The sequence below is a fragment of the Rhinichthys klamathensis genome, unplaced genomic scaffold (assembly GCF_029890125.1).
Source record: "Rhinichthys klamathensis goyatoka isolate OS25496 unplaced genomic scaffold, OSU_Roscu_1.1 h1tg000196l_1, whole genome shotgun sequence".
Taxonomy (NCBI): Eukaryota; Metazoa; Chordata; class Actinopteri; order Cypriniformes; family Leuciscidae; genus Rhinichthys; species Rhinichthys klamathensis.
Genome location: NW_026606722.1, coordinates 7,373,787 through 7,393,962, shown reverse-complemented (window position 1 = coordinate 7,393,962; position 20,176 = coordinate 7,373,787). Strand labels below are relative to the sequence as shown.

Below are 20,176 nucleotides of genomic sequence, written 5' to 3'. Positions count from 1 at the left end.
GACAAAAAGCTGTGAAAAAAAGCTGTAAAGCAGCTCTAAAGAATATAGTGTCATTAATCAGCTGAAGTCAATTCAGTTCAATAATTGTGTGAAGTTCATTATAATTTTTTTTACTTCAGCTATAAGCTGCGAGCTCTATAGAAGACAATAGTGTAGTCAGCTCGAGTCAGTTCAATGTTATGGAAGCTTGTTTCTGCCATGGAATAAAAAAAGATAATAACGAGTTCTCACATCCTTTTTTCTCTCAAAGCAAATTTATAGAACTACATTTTGAGAAATAAAGTCAGAATTGCGTGACATAAACTCAGAATTGTGATAAAAAAAACTCACAATGGCAGGAAATAAACTCAGAATTGCGAGAAAGAAACTCAGAATTGTGAGAAATAAACTCAGAATTGTGAGAAATAAACTCAGAATTGTGAGAAATAAACTCAGAATTGTGAGAAATAAACTCGCAATGCTGAGTTTATAACACAATTTTAAGTTATAAACTCAGAACTGCAAGAAATAAAGTCAGAATTTCAAGAAATAAATTCAGAATTTGGAGTTATAAAGTCTGTGTTCAGTTTATTTCTCATAATTCTGACTTCATTTCTTGCAAATCGGACTTTTTAGATATAAACTCAGAATTGTGAGATTTAAACATGCAATTGCGATAAAGAAAGTCAATTGTGAGATAAAAAGTCGCAATTACTTTTTTATTTTTTTTATTCATTCATGTCAATTACATTCAGTTCAGTTCAATAACAGTGTCTATGTTGCAAAATTCCTCAAAAGACAGAAGGACAGTGAGGGCACTCACGTCGAACTCTTTGGTCAGTGACGGGTCAGACTGATGGTGCATGGACAGCAGTTCTTTAGTGATGAGTTGCAGGTTAGTTAGAGAGCTGTCAGCCAACATGACCAGCACCTCGTACGCCGCCAGACGACTGCTGACCGTACTGCACCTGAGAAACACACACGCTCAAATGCTGAAGGCAATTGCAGCAACTTACATGTCAATGTGTGTGAATGTATACTTTTTATCTTACTTTGGGTGAAAGTCGTGGATAGATGCTATAGTGCTAGATGAGCTGTCACTGTTCAGGATGATTCGAGACGCTCTGAACAGGAAGTCGTCCAACAGATGCTGGATCAGAGAAGGACCTGCAGCACATTAACAAGAAAAAACATTCTAATCCACATCCGAATCTCCATGTGGGTCACATCATGCTGTCATATTTATCGGAAAAGTCTCTGACCAAACAGCTCTTTCTCACTGCCGCAGAGGGACAGCAGGGTTTTAATGAGGCGCAGGTGTCCGGCCAGCAGGATGTTGTCGGCCTCGCTGGTCTCCAGCTCGTTGGTCCAAGTGGGCTCGAAATTATCAAGCCAGCTGATTTCATCCTCCAGCATGGCCGCCGGGCCGATCTGAAGCTGCTCCATTTCTGATGCTGAGAACACGAAACACACGCGGCTGAGACTTTCCCAAGGAATCAAACAATTATTCTTAAATTCCTTAAGCAGAACTCAAGTAAAGGACACCCCCTATAAGTTACATTTGGAACTTTCCATATACAGTAAAAAGGAACAAAATAGGGTTGAGGAAATGGCTTCATATTCAGAAAATATAGATCATCTCAGGAGGCCAAAATAAATATATTTAATTAGCATTTTTATGTTCAATTCATTTTATATGAAGTTCGCAGAATTTGCAACCTTGTTAACAAATTATAATTTAGTTTAAAAATGATGTGTGTGCGAGAGATGCATTAAATTGATCAAAATCGGCAGTGAAGACTATTCTTTCTATTCCGAATAAATGCTGTTCATTGAACTTTCTATTCATCAAAGAATCCTGAAAGAAATATATCATGGTTTCCATGACAAAAAAAAAAAAAATTAAGCAGCACAACTGTTTTCGACATTGATGATAATAATAACAAAATATTATTATGAAATAGCAAATCAGCCTATTAGAATGATTTCTGAAGGATCATGTGACACTGAAGACTGGAGTAATGATGCTGAAAATTCAGCTTTGATCACAGGAAAAAAATACTTTTCTTTTTTTTAATAGTATTGTAATAATATTTCACAATATCACTAATATTAATCAAATAAATCAAATAAATAATCAAATAAATGCAGCCTGGGTGAACATAAGAGACTTTCAAAAACATTAATTGTATTAATTGCATAAGGCAGACTGGGTAACAGGGATGACATTTCAGCTTAAATCAAGCGATCGTTCCGTAGTGACTAGCTAGTTTGGGGACAAATGTCAAATAAGCTGTTGATAAAATAGCATTTCCCATAGATTAAACAGAAAATAAATATTTGTCTGCAACTTCTAACAATAACTTGGGAAACAGGGTTGAAGAGTGAGACTGATAAATGCATACAACGCTACACTAGAAAATGAAATCAGTTTCTTTGTCCATTTGTCCATTGCCATTTATATTATATATTTCTATTCAAAATAAGGAAGAAACTCACTCGTCAGGTCATCCAGTAGTTGGCACCTCAGGTCAAAATACTCTGTGCATTGTGAAAGCAACCTAAAAACATGATCATCGTTTTAGCTCAGTAGATACTCATCATTTCACAGCTTTTACGAAGTTTACACAACATCTTCTTTATTTGTGTGCCTGTTACAGTAACAATCCGTGCTTGATTACTTAATTTCAGCAAGTTTGTCTAGGTCTCGTTTGTCAGAAATGGTTAAACTGAAGAAATCATGCATGTTTGGTGTGTCTGACCTTTGGTTAACACCCCTCATGATGCTGGTAGGGGACCAGAGAGGAAGTTGGGCTGTCAGAACCACCTTCAGCAGGAAGAGGTTGGGCTTCTGGAGATCAGGGTACGCAGAGGTGTCTGACTGACTGAGAGTGTACAGCTGATCGCACGCCACACGTCGGATCTGTGAAAGAGAAAGACCTTAGACATCTGGACTCAAGAGTCATACTTAATGAGACAAGTTTAATTTAGTCAGGACTACAATGCAGGCACTGACCTCTCCACTGGACGAGCCCAGCAGAATATCAATGATGAAATCATTCACAGAAAGCAAAGAGTAAAATGAAGCTAGAACAAAAAAATTAAGCGATTACATAAGCGGTTTAATTTTTGCTGAATTTTCTTTAGCATATGAGCGTGTGTTTTTTCTTACATAGCTGTTGGGAGCGCAGCTGAAGGCATGTGACAAGTAAAGAGAGCGCTTCTCGTGCGATAATAGTGTCTTTGATGGACACACACAGCTGTTTGACGCATATCCCAGCTTGCAATGTGGTGATCTCTCCCTCACTGCCAGAGCTGCAGTTACTTCCTGTAACACACACACACACACACACACACACACACGCAAGAACATGAGAGATGTAAAGACTGAAAAACAGACGTATGCACAGCTGATCAAAAGTTTGGAATAATATTGTTTTTGAAAGACGTCTCTTCTGCTCAGCAAGGCTGCATTTATTTGATCAAATATGATTACAAATAAGAAATGTTTTAGATTTGATTATATTTTCAAATTTAATTTATTCCTGTGATGCAAAGCTGAATTGTCAGCATCATTATTCCAGTCTTCAGTGTCACATGATCCTTCAGAAATCATTCTAATATGATTTGCTGCTCAAGAAACATTTCTTATAATCAATGTTAAAAAATAATAATAATTCTGCTGCTTAATATTTTGTGGAAACCGTGATACACTAATATTCAAAAGTTTGGGGTAAGTAAAATTTTCTTTTTAAATAAATTAATACTTTTATTCAGTAAGGACATTGATTAAAAGTGACAGTAAATTTCAAATGAATGCTGTTCTTTTGAACTTTCTATACATCAGAGAATCCTGAAAAAAAGAACAAGCAAAAACTATTTTTTAACATTGATAATAAGAATAATTGAGCACCGATAAAAAAATTATATTTTAAAATGTATTAAAATAAAAAACAGTTATATTAAATTGTAATAATATTTCATTATATTACTGTTTTACTGTATGTTTGATAAAAAAAAAATGTAGCCTTGGTGAGCACAGGAGAAGAAACTTCTTCCAAAAACATACAAAAAAAACCTTGATTATTATAACTTCCAACAGATAATCTAGTACCGATCAGAGTCCCACCTGTACTGCTAACCCTGCTGCGTACACCCAGCGGGAGAAGCGAGTTGGTCGTCTCTCTGATTGGCTGGCTGTTGCCAACTAGGTCCAAACGGCCTGCGGCTGCCGCCCAAGTGAGTCTCATGAAACACGCCACAGTGGATGTGAAGTCCCCCACCTCCATTGTCTGAAACAACAAACCAGACAAGTCATATAGGGTGAAGAAAAAAACATTTAGAAAACGGAGAGCACTGGGTGCTGTAACGCACCTGTATCGCGACACGGGCGGCAGGGATGATTTCTTCTACTCTGATGGAGGATCGGTCAGACATGGACACCTGCCTGTAGGAGGATTTTTCCGGAGTCCCACAGACGGAGAGCTGCCGCCCGCTCTGCCGCCCGGCGTTACGGAACGGCCGAGATGACAGCGTGTCCAGACCGTCCTTGCTCAACTCCTCGTCGAGGATACTAGGCATAGCCTGCCCTACCAGCAGAAACCTACAGGGGGAGACAAAGAGCAAGTTCTTTCTTAAACGCTAAAGCCAAATGTTTAGCCTTTTAAAGTTCTCTCCATTTGATAGCGTGCGTGAACAAAGGTAACTGACACACATGCACACTAGAAAGTTTCATACTTGTCAAGGGTTTGTGCTATTTCTATCCATAAGCGCTAAAAATGTCTGTGCACTCGTTGAAATGAGTTTCAGGTATCTCTTAACCCCCTCACAACAAGTGCTTGTCAACGAGTTGTTTTTCTGTTGTTTAGTCGACTATTAGGGGGGCGGCTCAAGATACAACAGGAAACTGAGAATACTTACAATTTTAGGCATTTGAAATCACAACTGTTTTTATATTCTGAATCATTTTTAATATTTTCCTATCAACCACAGAAATATTGAATTATTGTTAACATGAACTAAGAATGAACAATACTTCTTCAGCATTTACTAATCTTAGGTAATATTAATTTCAACATTTACTAATACGTTATTAAAATCAAAGGTTGTATTTGTTAACATTATTTAATGCACCGTGAACTAACATGAACAAACAATGAACAGCTGTATTTTCATTAACTAACATTAACAAATATTAATAAATACTGTAACAAATGTATGTGCATTGTTAGTTGATGTTAGTTAATACGGTAACGCTTCCTTTTATAGTCCTGTTTCCCATGTACATACTATGTACTTACTATAGTAATTACAATTACTGGGTAATAGGGCTGTCAAAATTGCTCAAAAATGACGTTCGAATATTCCCTCTAAAAAAAAACACATATATTCGAACTATTCGAATATCTGGTTGCGCATTTTGTCATTGACGCACATTACGTCAATAACAGGACAAATTAATACAAAGAGACACAACTACATGTATAGGTAGTTTATTTAAGTTTAAACATATTTGACAACGTATTAACTTACACAAAACCAAGTAAATCAACTAATGGCCAAGACCGCAGACCTTACTCTCGCTCGCACTCGCAGGCACTCTCTCTCTCTCTCTCTCTCTCTCTCTCTCTCTCTCTCTCTCTCTCTCTCTCTCTCTCTCTCTCTCTCTCTCTCTCTCTCTCTCTCTCTCTCTCTCTCTCTCTCTCTCTCTCTCTCTCTCTCTCTCTCTCTCTCTCTCTCTCTCTCTCTCTCTCTCTCGCCCTCACGCTCTCTGCGCATACCGGTTTAAATGAACAACAATAAACAAATGTTGAGTGCTGATCAAGAGTTTTGTGCAAGCAATGTAAGGTCGCGACTCTTGTCCTAAATATAGCAGGCTTCATTCGGTGATTGAAACAAATATTATTAACATTAATTGAAGTTTTACAGTATATAGAACCGACATTGAACGCTCCGAGCGAGCTGTGCTGTGGTAAACTCATGGGTAAACTGCTGCTAGCTAGCCTGCTACTATGGCTATTTCGAGGGCGTCTGGCCACGCCCCCTTGGCGGGCTCTGACGTGTCTGATGTAATGCTAGCTCATTGGCGCACAAGTTGGAGGCGCCCGTGCCATTGGATATGCAGTTGCCGCAGCACAGCCAATGAGTGAGCCAGACACTCCCTGTGCTAGCTGTGCAGCTGGAAAATGCGTTTTACATTTTAAGCTTCAGAATTTTGCCACTCGCAAAGCAGACAGCCGCGCCTCTGCTACCGCGCTTGTGTTTATATAAATTTTCACCTTCGAATTTCTGTTTTTTAAAACTATTCGAATATATATTCGAATTTAGAATATTCGTTGACAGCCCTACTGGGTAATAACTAGGTACTTACCCTGAACCTACCCTAAACCTACCCCTAACCCATGTACTTACCTTATATTAGCCAGTACTTTCTAGGTAAGTACACTGTAAGTACACGTAAGTACTGTACTGTAAAATGAAGCGTTACCGTTAATACATTAAAGGTGAACTAAGTAACTTTTTTATCTTAACCGCACAGCTTTGGAGTCATTGTAATGTTTATAATACTGATTTCGTGTTGAATGGTGGTCGTCTCGCACCCCCCTGGTGCCTGTGAGCCGCAAAACCACCCTTGCAACTTTGGGCCGCCGGGCCGCCTCAGTGTTAGGAAGTATCGTGTGATATCAGGTCTCGCGAGGTAACGAATTGCTTTACGGCAAAAAACAGATCTGATAAAATTCAGATAAAATGAGCATCAAATAGAAATAACCCGGCGCCGTATACATGTGGTGTTGGGCGCGCGCAGCTCTTAAAGGGGCCACACCTTATTTCCACTCGTTACAGCGTCCATCCTACTGAACAGGGATCCGGCCGTGAGTGCGAGCCATCTCTGTGTGAGTGCTATTCACGACAGTACAAGTACTCCACAGCGACTCTATGGGTCGCTGTTTGATAAAAACGGAATTCCTACATAGTGCTGCTTTAAGTAATGTTAACTAAATCAACCTTATTGTAAAGTGTTACCAAATAAATAAATAAAAGAATGGAAGTCTATAGATGTTCTCAAACATCCGTCAAATATGACCTGAAAAAAATACAAGCGCTTCTAAAGCAATATTATTATGCGGCCTATCATCTGGAGTGGTGTTTCCAAAGAGAGAGAGAACAAGTACAAACAAAATAGAGAAATAGAAAAGAGAAGAGAGCCAGACTGATAAATGAGACTGTACCTGGCCAGCTGCAGGCAGATGGAGTAGACTCCCTGTCTGGTCTCGTAGTCCACCTCAGACGGGATGGAGTCTCTCTGCATGACGTTAACCACCAGACTGAGACAGAGACAGAGACAATGCACCGCTGAGATAATTAATGACTAAAATATACAGACACATTAAGACTGCATAATTATCAACGTGCAGAGGAAATGTGAATAAAAAGTAGATGACTACCTGAGACCTCCCGCTTTGAGGAAGTTCTCACAGAAAGATTTGACACTGGTCTTTGCCATTTCATCATCAGATGTGGGCATCAGCTTGGAGCTCAACACCTAAGAGAACAGATGGAGGTGAGTGAGGAAGTGAGAGTGGTTTTTTCCCCCCTTGTGGTAGTGATTTTTTTTAACCAATTTTCTATATGGTTTGAATTTTTTTTATTTAATTTGTATTTCCTAGTAATACATATATATATATATATATTTACACGGTATATTTACACATACACAACCATTCAAAAGTTTGGGGTCGGTAAGTGTCTTATGCTCACCAAGGCTGTATTTTATGTTTAAAAATACAGTAAAACTGTAAGATTGTGAAATACTATTAAAATATAAAATATCTGTGTTCAATTTGAATATATTGTATAATGTAATTTCGTTCCTGTGATGACAAAGCTGAATTTTGTCTTCAGTGTCGCATGATCCTTCAGAAATCAATCTAATATGATGAAACATTTCTTATTATCAATGTTGAAAACAGTTGTGCTGCTTAATATTTCTGTGATAAATAGAGCAGCATTTATTTGAAATAGAAATGTCTTATATGATTATAAATGTCTTTTAATAAATGTAATGCTTACATGCGGAACTTTTTAAAAACAAACTTTTGAACAGCAGTGTATACATACAAAATAGTATATACATGTACAAAATATGTTTTTTAATGGTTGAGAAACGTAAACATTTTTGTTTGATTATTTCTTCGAATAATAACTTTCGTAACAGGGTTGAATGATTGCACTTGACACATGCAATCAACACAATGATGCGTGTAAGAACTGAGAGGAATGACTGAATGGTTCAGTCAAACAGGTAATCATGCCCTTAAACGCGTGACATTGATTGATCCAGAAGTTGACATGTTAGACTATTCAAACAAACAGAAAAACAGAGCAATGTTTTGAAAGTGCCACAGAGACATTATTTACACTGTTTTAGCCCATGACTGACTTACATATCTCTGCACATGAAAATGGAATATTATAACTTCAAGATGAGAAATGCATGACAAACCTCCAGGTTATAGAGCACTCTGAATGTAGACATGCCCGGGGCAGAAGAACGAAACAGAGACTCCAGGATAGACGCTGCACTCTGCTGGTGCTGCTGTTTACTGGACAGAGATGGAGACTTCGAGGCCTGAGAACCAGACCCCAGTGTAAACAGAGTTTTCTGATGAGACAGAGAGAGAGAGAAAAGGGTATTTACCGTCTGCTAGAGAGCACTGTCTTCTGTGAGCATCCTTCTAAAAACAAAACACTGTCACATGACTGTTATGGCTATTAAAAATGCTGAGTCATCCAGCCAGGGATCACATCTGACTCTATTTCCCCTAAACTACCAGTTACACCAACTCATTCTTTACTATTACACATTTCTACATATACATAATAATAGTTAACTCCTCAAAACTATTAAATAATTTCCATAATTTTAATCATGTTATGTATTGAGCACACACTACCAAAGTGTAAGGTCAATATGATTTTTTTTTAAAGAAAATAATTATAAGGGCACATTAAACTGATCAAAAGTGACAGTAAAAACATTTATAATGTTACAAAAGATTTCTATTTTAATTAAATACTGTTCTTTTGAACGTTCTATTCTATTCTATTCTATTTTATTCTATTCTATTCACACACGGTTTACACAAAAGCATTACGCAGCATAAAAAATGTTTCTTGACACTGAAGACTGGAGTAGTGATGCTGAAAATTCAGCTTTACCATCACTGGAATAAATTGCATTTAAAAGATATTAAAAAAGAAAACAGTTATTTTAAATTGTAAAAATATTTCACAATATTACTGTTTTTACTGTATTTTTGGCCAAATAAATGCAGCCTTGGTGAGCAGAAGAGACTTCTTTCAAAAACATTTTTTAAAAATCATACCGACCCCAAACTTTTGAATGGTAGTATATATATTTGTCTACAGTTTTTTTCAAATATTGTTTAATAAAAAATGTAAGGATAAGTCATTAGATCAATAGATTTTTAAGAACATGTGAAACATGAAAATTCAGAAACAAATTCAGTACTATTTTGATTACATGGAAAAACAAATCTGGAAATTTTATTCAATTTTATTCAAAGTCAAGGAGAGGCATTCGGGTACCTGGTGACTCCAGACGCTGGACTCTTTTGGCACAAAGTTATCAAGGGCGTCCTGCACCTCTGGGTCAGTCGGGATAAGCAGCAACAACTTCCTCACACGCAAAGTTATTCTGGATCGGAACAAGATGGCCGCACAGTCATTACAAGTCAACTAAAAATCCCAAAATACAATATATGCCAGCGAAGCGAAAGGGTTCCCCTGTGAAGCAAAATCAATCATTAAAAGAATAAAGAAAAAACAGCATAGCGGTTTGGAACAACATGAGGCTGAGCAAATAATGTCAGATTTAACATTTTTGGGTCAAATATCCCTTTAAATAAATAATACATGGTTCCCACACCTTGGTTAACTTTAAATTCAAGGTTCCTTTCAAGGACTTTCCAGGCCCAATACCCTCAAATTCAAGGACTTAATGTGGGGACACACTTATTGTGTCCAACCACAAACATTGAGGCTTGTAGTACTACAAACATTGTAGTAGTTTCGTGTACACGCGCGTGAACGTCATGGCAACGTACAAAACAAAGTACCTCACGCGGGACACTTGAAGTGTTGGCGAAATAACACATTAGCGGACCGGAGTGAATAATATGGAATTTTTTTCCCAGAAAACTTCTTGCACAAAATAAATTCAAGCACTTTCGAGGACCTGTATCTATGCATGTTTATTTTCAAAAACTTTCCAGGGCCTTGAATTTTTTATTCAGATTCACAAACTTTCAAGGATTTCAAGGACCCGTGGGGATAACTATCAATTGTCGTAGGTTGTTTACCTGGGTTCCTCCAAGTTAGCAAGCTGATAAAGCATCTCAAAGACGTTACACACCAATGCCATGACCACACCAGGAAGAGATTTCTCCTGCAATCAAGACATTAATACTTTTATTTAGCAAAGACACCTAAAATTGTCGGTAGACAATATAAAAGTACAAGTGTGTACCAGTACTTGCACCATTAAAGTGTACTTGATCCAATAAGTATTTGATAAGTCAGATCAGTGTGTGTATGTACCTGCTCCAGAGCGTACGCCGAGTTGAAGACCCCGCTGCTGCTGGAGCTGGCCGAGGCAGAGCTGTCCGCTGAACTGCCTGACGGAGTGCCCGTTCCTGAGCTCTTCACCGTCAGACTCTGCTCATCAGAGAAACCCAGCTGATTCAACAGCTTCTGGTCACGATTCATCGTCAGCTGGAATGCACATTTAACCAGACGACTTAGTACGAGTACTTACTACACACAAACGGAGTTTATATAAAGTGCTTGTTTGCTATAAACTTTCATTAGACGCGAAAGAGCTGCATGCATTTTTGTTTTTAATTATTCTCATTTTGTGTTCCACAATCTATTATTTGCTCAAAATGAACTCAATAAAAATAGCAAACATTTTAAAATATTACAATAAGGTATAATTATTTAACGGTAATGAATTAGCTAACAATGAGTAATAGATTTGTTACAGAAATTATTATATTTGTTAACGCTAATTAATAAAAATCAGGGCTCCAGACTAACATTTGAGAGCAGAAGCTCTCAACACCCACCAACCCACCAAATGCAGGTGGATTTCAGCAGTGGCGTGTAACACATATATATATAATATATATATTTATATATAATATATACATTTTTCAATTGTAGTCTTTTTTGCAATGTAGTGTTGTCAAAAATATTTATTTTAAAGGTCCCATATTGTACACCTTTCAGAAGTTTTATTTGAGGTTTTGATGTCCTTAAGAATATATATTTGCGGTATAAGTACCAAAAACCATCTCAATATATTTTTACAGCTCCTTTCTCAGGAGCTCTGCCAAGAACAGGTCGATTTTGGCCTGTCTACTTAATATTCATGAGCCTCTCTTCTGATTGGCCTTTTGTTTTTTGAGTGACGCACGGCCAGGCCAATCACAGGTAACTAGGGTCATGCATGCCGTAGCCTCCGGTGGCTTGGTGACGCTCACAAGTAAGGTAAATAAAACACCTGTAATGATGGTGATAAATGATTTGTTATTAAAGCATAAACATTCACAAACCACTGTTAATTTAACATAAAAGCAAGCATAGGCTACTACATGCATGGTTTGGCTAGGGGTGTGCCGGTTTCAGAATTGGTGATGACGGTTATGACGTGAGTCAAATGTGACGGTTCGTAACATAACCGTGGGGGGGAATAACTGTTCGTCTGTTATAGAACAACTAAGCAGACACTGATTAGCTACTGGCGTTTATTTAACATGAACAGCAAGACAACTAGAAGTGAATGTGCTTTCCATTAAATGTATCACACAGTAAACAAATCCTTAACAAACAAAACAAACAAACGTTGCAATGAACGTGTTTTGTTTTAAATAAATCACACACAGTAAACAAAACCTTAACGAAAAAACTTTGGAATGAACTTTGCGATTTAGACGCGCAAACTGCGTGCCGGTGCGGTGAGACGTTCATGCTCGGGCAGATTCGGCTTGAAGTCGGTCACCCTCGAACGCGGCGCCACGCGCGCTGTTACAAAAAAAGCCGTGCACACAGCCAAGCCAAATGAGATATATCCAGCTGCAGACCCGCAGCACCACCAGTTTCAGAACCCCAGCGCCAGAACCCCAGTGCCAGAACCGGAAGTGAGGGAGGGGCGGAATTATTGACAATGACACAAGCAAGGTTATTTTTGCAAGTATTTAAAAATATTTAAAATTGTTGCATCTTTTAAATAATATTTAGGGTATGTTTATATTACACAGTGAGTCTATAGGAATACCAGACTTACATTTCACTGCTCGTTGTATGAACTATAACTGGTATGTGACAAATAAAGAGCAAGACAGCGCTCGTGTTGTTTGAAGACAGAGTGCGCGCGCGCGCGGCCAGGGCTCTCTCTCTCTCTGCTCGTTAAGCGCCCTGTCATGCGCAGCAGTCATTCTATTCTACATCACTCACCGATCAAAATAGGCTTTGGCGGGACACAAATTTGCTTTGGCGGCCGCCAAAAAGCGGACGATCTGACGGGTTTTAGAAGATTAAATACAACCTGAAACTAAAAAACAGACCTGACCTCTATTTGAGACCGGCCTTTATTGACCCAAACCTGCAGCCACACCAGGCGTGTAGGCTAAAGAGACAATCGGCTATTTGGGACTCGGCTATTATTTGAAGTTTTACGGTACATTTTTATTGTTTCCTTTAAAACAATGCCGAATGTTCAAAGATTTTGGACATTATTTTACATAAAGAAAAATGCATGCTGCACATGTTCTTGTGAAATAAAGTATATTTTATATAAAATGCCCATTTGCATTATTTTTTTTACCATCATGACCAGGAAGTAACTCTCATAATACAATGAAACGGATAACTATATACAATTATATTACACAAAATCATTGTTTTAAAATGCTTATTGTACTATACCTTAATGTATCATTATAATACGTATAAAGTATGACGTTTCGTGTGTAATAATGCCGTTTCGTGTCTAAGCAAATTACGCTCCAAAACGTTAGGTGGCGTTACTCGGTTTAGAACGTAAGCTCCGCCCCTCACTTCCGGTCCTGGCGCTGGTGTTAGAACGTAAGCTCCGCCCCTACTTCCGGTTCTGGCGCTGGGGTTCTGAAACTGGTGGTGCTGCGGGTCTGCAGCTGGATACTATTGAGCCAAATGGGGTCTTGCCGGTCTTGCGCACCGAACGCGTCATTTTTGCCGCGCGCACCTTCGCGATCGTGCGGATGCGTTCGAGTATAAACAAGGCTTTACTCCGTGTCAGCGCGCGCTCTGATCGGTAAAGGTGCACAGACCTCTCCCGAATCATCTCCAGCAGTAGCAGCCTCCGTTTCCCTCGTAAGATGATATTAGTATTTAAACATTCTCTATGATAAAAAATGTTTGTAAAAAATATTTTAATAGCACGGTTTTGGCGGTTATAGAGTTCTAATGACGGTGTTCAACTATAACCGTCGGTCTCACGGTTATATAATAACCGTCACACCCCTAGGTTTGGCATGACAAAAATAGTGCAAAGTGCGCTCCCTTAATAATTCCCAAAAAGCTGACATCTCAGTTCATTGCGATCTCACAAAGCTCCGTTATTATCAATGAAGCTGACTGCACAATAAATCTTTCATAATGTCAACACTTCGTTTGTTATAATCAGAGGATTTGCCAGCATGCAGAATTCAGCACTGAACAAAAACTCAGTTTTGAGCGGTTAGTGGATTCTATCTTAAATGGATCTCATTGGCCATTGCGTTCAAGAAATCAACACATATGTCTGTGATTGGCTACATTGCTCAAAGCTGCAAACATGTTATAATACACTGAAATATCTAAAAAGCTTCCAATACTCATTTTCCGCAGAATAGATACATGATACCAGCTGCGCTTTCTCGCTCTCTCATCTCTCCGTCTGCGAGTTGACACACAAACCCGCCTCCCCTCACTCACTCCTTTCATTTGCTCCGGATGAATATTGTTGGCGTTAAAGGGCTTGAATTTGAGTGGAATTGCGCATCATTTTACTCATTCCCGCAGATTTTGTGCTGACACCCAAAGTGCGTACACATACAGCTGCCTCCGAACTAATTTGAGTTTTCTTCCCACTGCTTTATGGCGAGAATTCATGTAAACGCACTCAGTTATGTTTTAATGCATGTGTAACAGTATAATGGCTCCGTGCATCAGGTCTTAAAGTGACAGCAGCCTAATATACCTGCATGTCAACTTATGAGATATCTATATGGCAGTTTTCCCCATGGTATCCATGTCAAAATTGTGGCCAGTGAAAATGCTGAGTGGTTAGTAACTTTGTAAAACCACTAGCCACAGTGGCTGGTGAGCAAAAAAGTTAATGCAACGTAAATTTTTTATATGGGAAAAACTAAATATTGCTTTATTTTTTGTCATAACATTAAATATAACATTTAAATGTGATAATATTTAGAGCTTTGAAGTGCTTGAATTTCACCCTCAAAAGGGTGTATGAACCATGAAATGAACGATGTAAAAACATTCGACTATTTCTGCCACAATACCATGATTACAGTTAGCGTTACTACATTAAATCCCTGGTGAATGTTGGTGATTTGTGGACTGAAAAGCCTTCTATAACTTTCATGGCATAATGTTTCTCCTGGTTTACACGTCAGCGCTGTTTGTTCTAATATCTGTGGTTTATAGCAGAGAATTCTGTGCCGAATTTGAATGCTTCTCACTAGATCTTGCAGCAATGTTATTAATACTGTGGAGAATTTAAACTCTCTCACTGGATCTAGATCGGCCCGCTCGCACTGTGCTGTCTATTATTGCTCCGAGCTGATAAACTGTCCGCGCTGCGCAGCTCAAAATATAAGCATGGTTTCGTTTGCCGCTTGATTTTTCTCAAACGCAACAGAAATGGCAGCTCTTATCAGTTGGGGAAACGTGGTGGTGGCACCGGTGTGACCTCTAACAAAATTTATTTGAACTGACAAGAAAAAAAGGTCACATTCTGGAGCCCTGAAAAATACAACTGTTCATTGTTAGTTCATGTTAGCTCAGGGCCATTAAATAACTTTTGATTTTCATTCATGTTATCTAATGTGGTTAATTAATGATAACTAGGGGTGGAACGGTACATGTATTCGTATGGCACTGAAACGGTACGGGCGTCACGGTTCGGTGCACGAATTTACACGGAGAATACACGGTATAAAAATAAATAAAACTCGCGTGCAAATTAATTAATGTAATGCGGAACTACTGTTAGATACGCGGGTTCTTTAGGGACACATCATCTGTACCATCGGCTTAGCTCTGAACGGGCCTTCACTTCAAACCTTTACACGCGCGTCCTATTCGCTTTGGACTAGCGTCGAACTAGACGCGAGTTTGACGCTCTATTCGCGTTTGGTGTGACCGTGACCGCATAATGAACAGGCAGCGATGTCAAGATTGCAATGCTGGAGTGTGTGTGTGTGAGAGAGAGAGAGAGAGAGAGAGAGAGAGAGAGAGAGAGAGAGAGAGAGAGAGAGAGAGAGAGAGAGAGAGAGAGAGAGAGAGAGAGAGAGAGAGAGAGAGAGAGAGAGAGAGAGAGAGAGAGAGAGAGAGAGAGAGAGAGAGAGAGAGAGAGAGAGAGAGAGAGAGAGAGAGAGAGAGAGAGGGCCGCGGGCACGATCGAACTGTGTGTGTGTGTGAGAGAGAGAGAGAGAGAGAGAGAGAGAGAGAGAGAGAGAGAGAGAGAGAGAGAGAGAGAGACGGGCGCGATCGAACAGTGGAAACATAAAAAACATACTCCGTCATTTTGTTCATACAGATCATTAAACCTGCAAAGTGTTTACTTATATTTGTGTACACTCGCAATAAAACACAACATTGTGATTTTGTCACACTGTAAACTCTTGTCAAACTGTAATCTACAACTGTCACCCAACCAAAATCTCTCACACACACACACACACACACACACACACACACACACACACACACACACACACACACACACACACACACACACACACACACACACACACACACACACACACACACTGTTTTAAAAGCAAAACATATTTATCCAACTCCATTTCAAAACAGTCTGTGTGTTCCATCTTTTGGACATTCATCATATTGCATTGGTTTTCATTTCTTGTCCTCGGAGCACTAATCTTACACATTCTACATTGATTAAAAATAGAAAATCGAATGTGTTTTTAATGGTAGTATTATTTTATACAGAAATCAATTATTTATAATTCAGAAGAGAATAATGTTACATTGTCAATTAATAATGTTAATTAAAATTAAGGAAAAACAAATATTTTGATCTGAGATATAGCAAAATAATTTTAAATTAATTCAGGTACAATTACCAAACATATCGCAAGGTCTTTTTGTCTTTTTATTAATTTAATTAATAAACTAATTATATAAAACTATTGTCAGTGCACTACAAATAAACTGGTTCTATGCCTTTATTAAAAAAACTTATTTAAAAATACAATGCCTTCTGCATTTTTGTTTTGCTTTTCCCTCCATTGTACCGAAATCGTACGGAACCGTGATGTCTGAACCGAGGTATGAACCGAACCGTGACTTCTGTGTACCGTTCCACCCCTAATGATAACAAATCGAACCTTAGTGTTGTCAAATAATGAAATATTTGAATAAAAAAAACGAGAACTCTGAAGTTTAGGGCTTGTTTACACCTGGTCACTTCACGAGTTTTCTCAGATCAGATAGCTATCCGATCGTGAGAAGACCTGGTGTAAATGCCCTTTGAAACGCTTTTGCGACGGATTTCGATCCGATCGCTCAAACCACTTCAGGAGGTGGTCTGAGACGCATTCCAGATGAAACTGGATAAGTGTAAATGCATCTGGTTGTTGAAACCACATATGTAAAAACAAAATAAACGTGTGAGTGTGTTATAGGCTATATAACATGTTATAGCCAGCTATGACAGCGCTACTGCAACACTCATCGCCGCAGACGAGTAGCTGAGTATCTCTTCAGCAAGCCGATATCAAACTGCTGAAAATGAAACTGAAAGTGTCACAGACACTCAACACACAATCATCTTCATTAAAAGTAGTGAGACTAAATGATCTTACCAGTGCTGATGGCGCTCTCTCTCCTATTGCAGTCTTTGATCTTGAAATTAGCTGATGATAAATAAAATGCAGCTCATATCTTTTGCTTTCGTTGACGTGAACTCCGCTTAAAATTTAAAATCGAATTTATATTCGTTTTGCGGAGACACATTTTATGTGGCCAAGTGTCAAATGGAACCGCTTTAACAAATCAGATAGATATCTGATCAGCTAAAAACACATGAAGTGACCAGGTGTAAACAGGCCCTTCGTCTTCTGCAGGCTGTTATTGGATGTTGATAATTTCAAAATGACACTTTTTTGGCCAATGTTGATTAAAACTTAAACCAAAACTAAAACTTAAATTATTAAAAAAATATTTCTACAACTGAAAATACAAAAATAAAAGCTCATTCAAAATGTAAAGTGCCCCATTATGCTGTTTTTTTGGATATTACCTTTCATGTAGTGTGCTATATATCTGTTTGCGATGTAAAAGGTCTGCAAAGTTTCAAAGATCAAAGACGGATCACAGTTAGTGTTTGACTCACCATGCTGTCATTGGCGAATATCTGCACATTGTCCACCGGACAGCTGAGCTGCTCCGCTATCTTCCACCTGATGCTGCCGATAGTCTCGTTGCTGTGGGCCTGCACACATTCACATGCACACAAACACATCAGGGCCATTTTGATTCATCCTTTCAAATAAGGCAAAGTAAATGACAGTCAGTTGAGTCTACAAAGCGAATGGTGACCTTTGTGTTTGTGAATATCACATTCAGTATCTCATGCCGAATGTCCACCTGCTATATATCAGTGTTCCTCTATTCTCCAAATAGGGAGAATATTTGTCTAGCATTTATATCAACCCTGCTTACAATCTGTCATAAGTGTGTGTCTGTGTTGCGGGTGCCAGAAGGAAAAGGGGGTTTTGTCTCCAGGAAGTGTGTGCCTGTGCCGTTACCTCCAAGGTGAATGTGTCTTTGGTAGATTCATAAGTGATGTGAAGTGTAACAGGATGGCCGTGGAAAGACGCTCCATGAGGTAGAATCGTTCGAGGAACAGAGTACAGGTCCTGAAACAGATCCAGCGGTTCATTTTGAGTCGCTTTGACCCGGAAACACATTTTACAATTCAAACCAGTGTGGATGTGTTATAATTTAAAATGTTGGCTGCCAAAAGTGACAATCTTCTCTTTCAAATAGAGATATTTCAAGTAATTAAGCAGTACAACTGTTTTCAACACAGATATTAATAACAAATGTTTCTTAAAAACCAAATCATTATATTAGAAGGATTTCTGAAGAATCATGTGACACTGAAGACTGGCGTAATGATGCTGAAAATTCAGCTTTGACATTACAGGAATAAATTACATCTGAAATATATTAAAATAATAAAAACATTGTAATGATAATTCTCAATATATATATATATATATATATATATATATATATATATATTTTTACAAATAAATGCAACCAAAAAATGTATCACAAACATTTGAACGGTAGTGTATATTAAATAATTAAAACATACATAAAATATAATGCATATATTAATATAATATATAAACTATATTATTCTTAATAATATAAAAGCTATTGGACCACTTTGCTGAAGTAAATGTAACATTAGATGATGATATGGTGCTCATGCATATCTTACATGCATAGTTTTTATTGAATAAGCATTTCAATGAATGGGGTAATGAATGCCCAAATACGCTACTGAGCCTCACATTACATTATTTACTCAAATTCACATATTACACAAAGTTGCTACAGCCCAAAAGCACTTCCTACGCCAAATGTCAGTCAATAACCGAACAATTAGTATCTGTTAGACTGAACGGTGTCAAAATGTCTGCCTCTCTTTCTGAACACACACAGGAATCAACACCATGTCGGATCACTTTCGCTGTGTCCTGGCATGATTATTCCTGAATGTGCTAAATGATGCGACAGACTCTATGCCAGATTTCAGCACGGAATCGAACAGCTGGAGAAATGGGGAGACGGTGAATATTGCAGTCAGCCATCGTTCTACAGCTGCAAGTCTGACAACTAGAACACATTAAGACAATTAATAAGCAAAGTCTGTCATTCAATGACGCTGTTACGCCTGATTTTTACAGCTTACTGGTTTCTTTGCAGAGACTGACTGGGGCTTTCAAACTGAGATAAACCAAGTCATTTAGGATGAATATTAAAGCAACACTCATAGGAGGTTCAATACAGGATGAACTTGAGCTACTAATGTTTAGAAGTGTGTGACATGAATGTATATGTCCCAGAGTGTGTGTGTGTGTGTGTATCAGCACTCACCTCTATTGTGATAACATAGCGTTCTGCCAATAACAGAAGTCTCTCAATGATCACCAGTTTACTGGACCTGAGGATAGATGATTATGAATTTCAATGGGTTCAATTTTAATGTCAATCTTGATATCAAATTATGTCACCCCAACCGGTAACACTTTACTTGAAGGGGTGTCCATAAGACTGACATGACACCTTCATAACCATGACATGACATATGTCATGAATATGAAGTAGGGTTTATGCATGTTTATGACAACTGTCATTAAGTGTCTTTCGCACAATAATGACATTTTGAATGCAAATATGACATTGTTTAAGATGTCTTTATTATGACACCTTGACATAAACCATAACATCATAACTTGTCAGTGTCTTTGTCATGACAACTTGACATTAAATTAAGTTAAACTGTCATGTGGTTGGTTTTGACATTGGCTGTCATAAGGCCATTATAACTGTGTCATGAATATTTTTCGTGACCTCAACTACAGTGGTACAAATTGAATTTGTCATTAAACAGTTATAATGGCTTCATGACAGCCAATGTCAAAACCAACCACCTGACAGTTTAATGTAATGTTAACCAATAAAGCTAAGTGGTTTCTTAAGTTTGATAATTAATCTGCTATGTCATGTTTATGACAGGTTGTGTTGTCTTAATAATGTCAAGTTGTCATGACAAAGACACTGACGGGTTATGATGTATTGGTTTATG

At 38.2% G+C, this 20,176-nt stretch overlaps 1 protein-coding gene across 4 annotated transcripts in view; it reads right to left on the bottom strand.

Annotated features, from left to right (window-relative positions):
- The window catches only part of usp24 (ubiquitin specific peptidase 24), a 71,635-nt gene that overhangs the window by 17,251 nt on the left and 34,208 nt on the right, over positions 1-20,176 (bottom strand). For 2 of the 4 annotated variants that reach the window (XM_056262795.1, XM_056262797.1), the window contains 19 exons: positions 19,465-19,531; positions 18,102-18,212; positions 17,687-17,785; positions 17,157-17,207; positions 10,600-10,773; positions 10,362-10,447; positions 9,589-9,697; positions 8,483-8,641; positions 7,425-7,522; positions 7,209-7,304; positions 4,354-4,582; positions 4,109-4,271; positions 3,152-3,307; positions 2,996-3,066; positions 2,742-2,902; positions 2,479-2,540; positions 1,242-1,433; positions 1,032-1,146; positions 803-947 (listed from right to left, as the gene is read on the bottom strand). In XM_056262795.1, the coding sequence (XP_056118770.1) occupies positions 803-947; positions 1,032-1,146; positions 1,242-1,433; positions 2,479-2,540; positions 2,742-2,902; positions 2,996-3,066; positions 3,152-3,307; positions 4,109-4,271; positions 4,354-4,582; positions 7,209-7,304; positions 7,425-7,522; positions 8,483-8,641; positions 9,589-9,697; positions 10,362-10,447; positions 10,600-10,773; positions 17,157-17,207; positions 17,687-17,785; positions 18,102-18,212; positions 19,465-19,531 (2,344 nt within the window). The remainder of the gene's footprint in view (positions 1-802; positions 948-1,031; positions 1,147-1,241; positions 1,434-2,478; positions 2,541-2,741; positions 2,903-2,995; positions 3,067-3,151; positions 3,308-4,108; positions 4,272-4,353; positions 4,583-7,208; positions 7,305-7,424; positions 7,523-8,482; positions 8,642-9,588; positions 9,698-10,361; positions 10,448-10,599; positions 10,774-17,156; positions 17,208-17,686; positions 17,786-18,101; positions 18,213-19,464; positions 19,532-20,176) is intronic. The other 2 variants (XM_056262796.1, XM_056262798.1) reach the window with 1 other exon arrangement.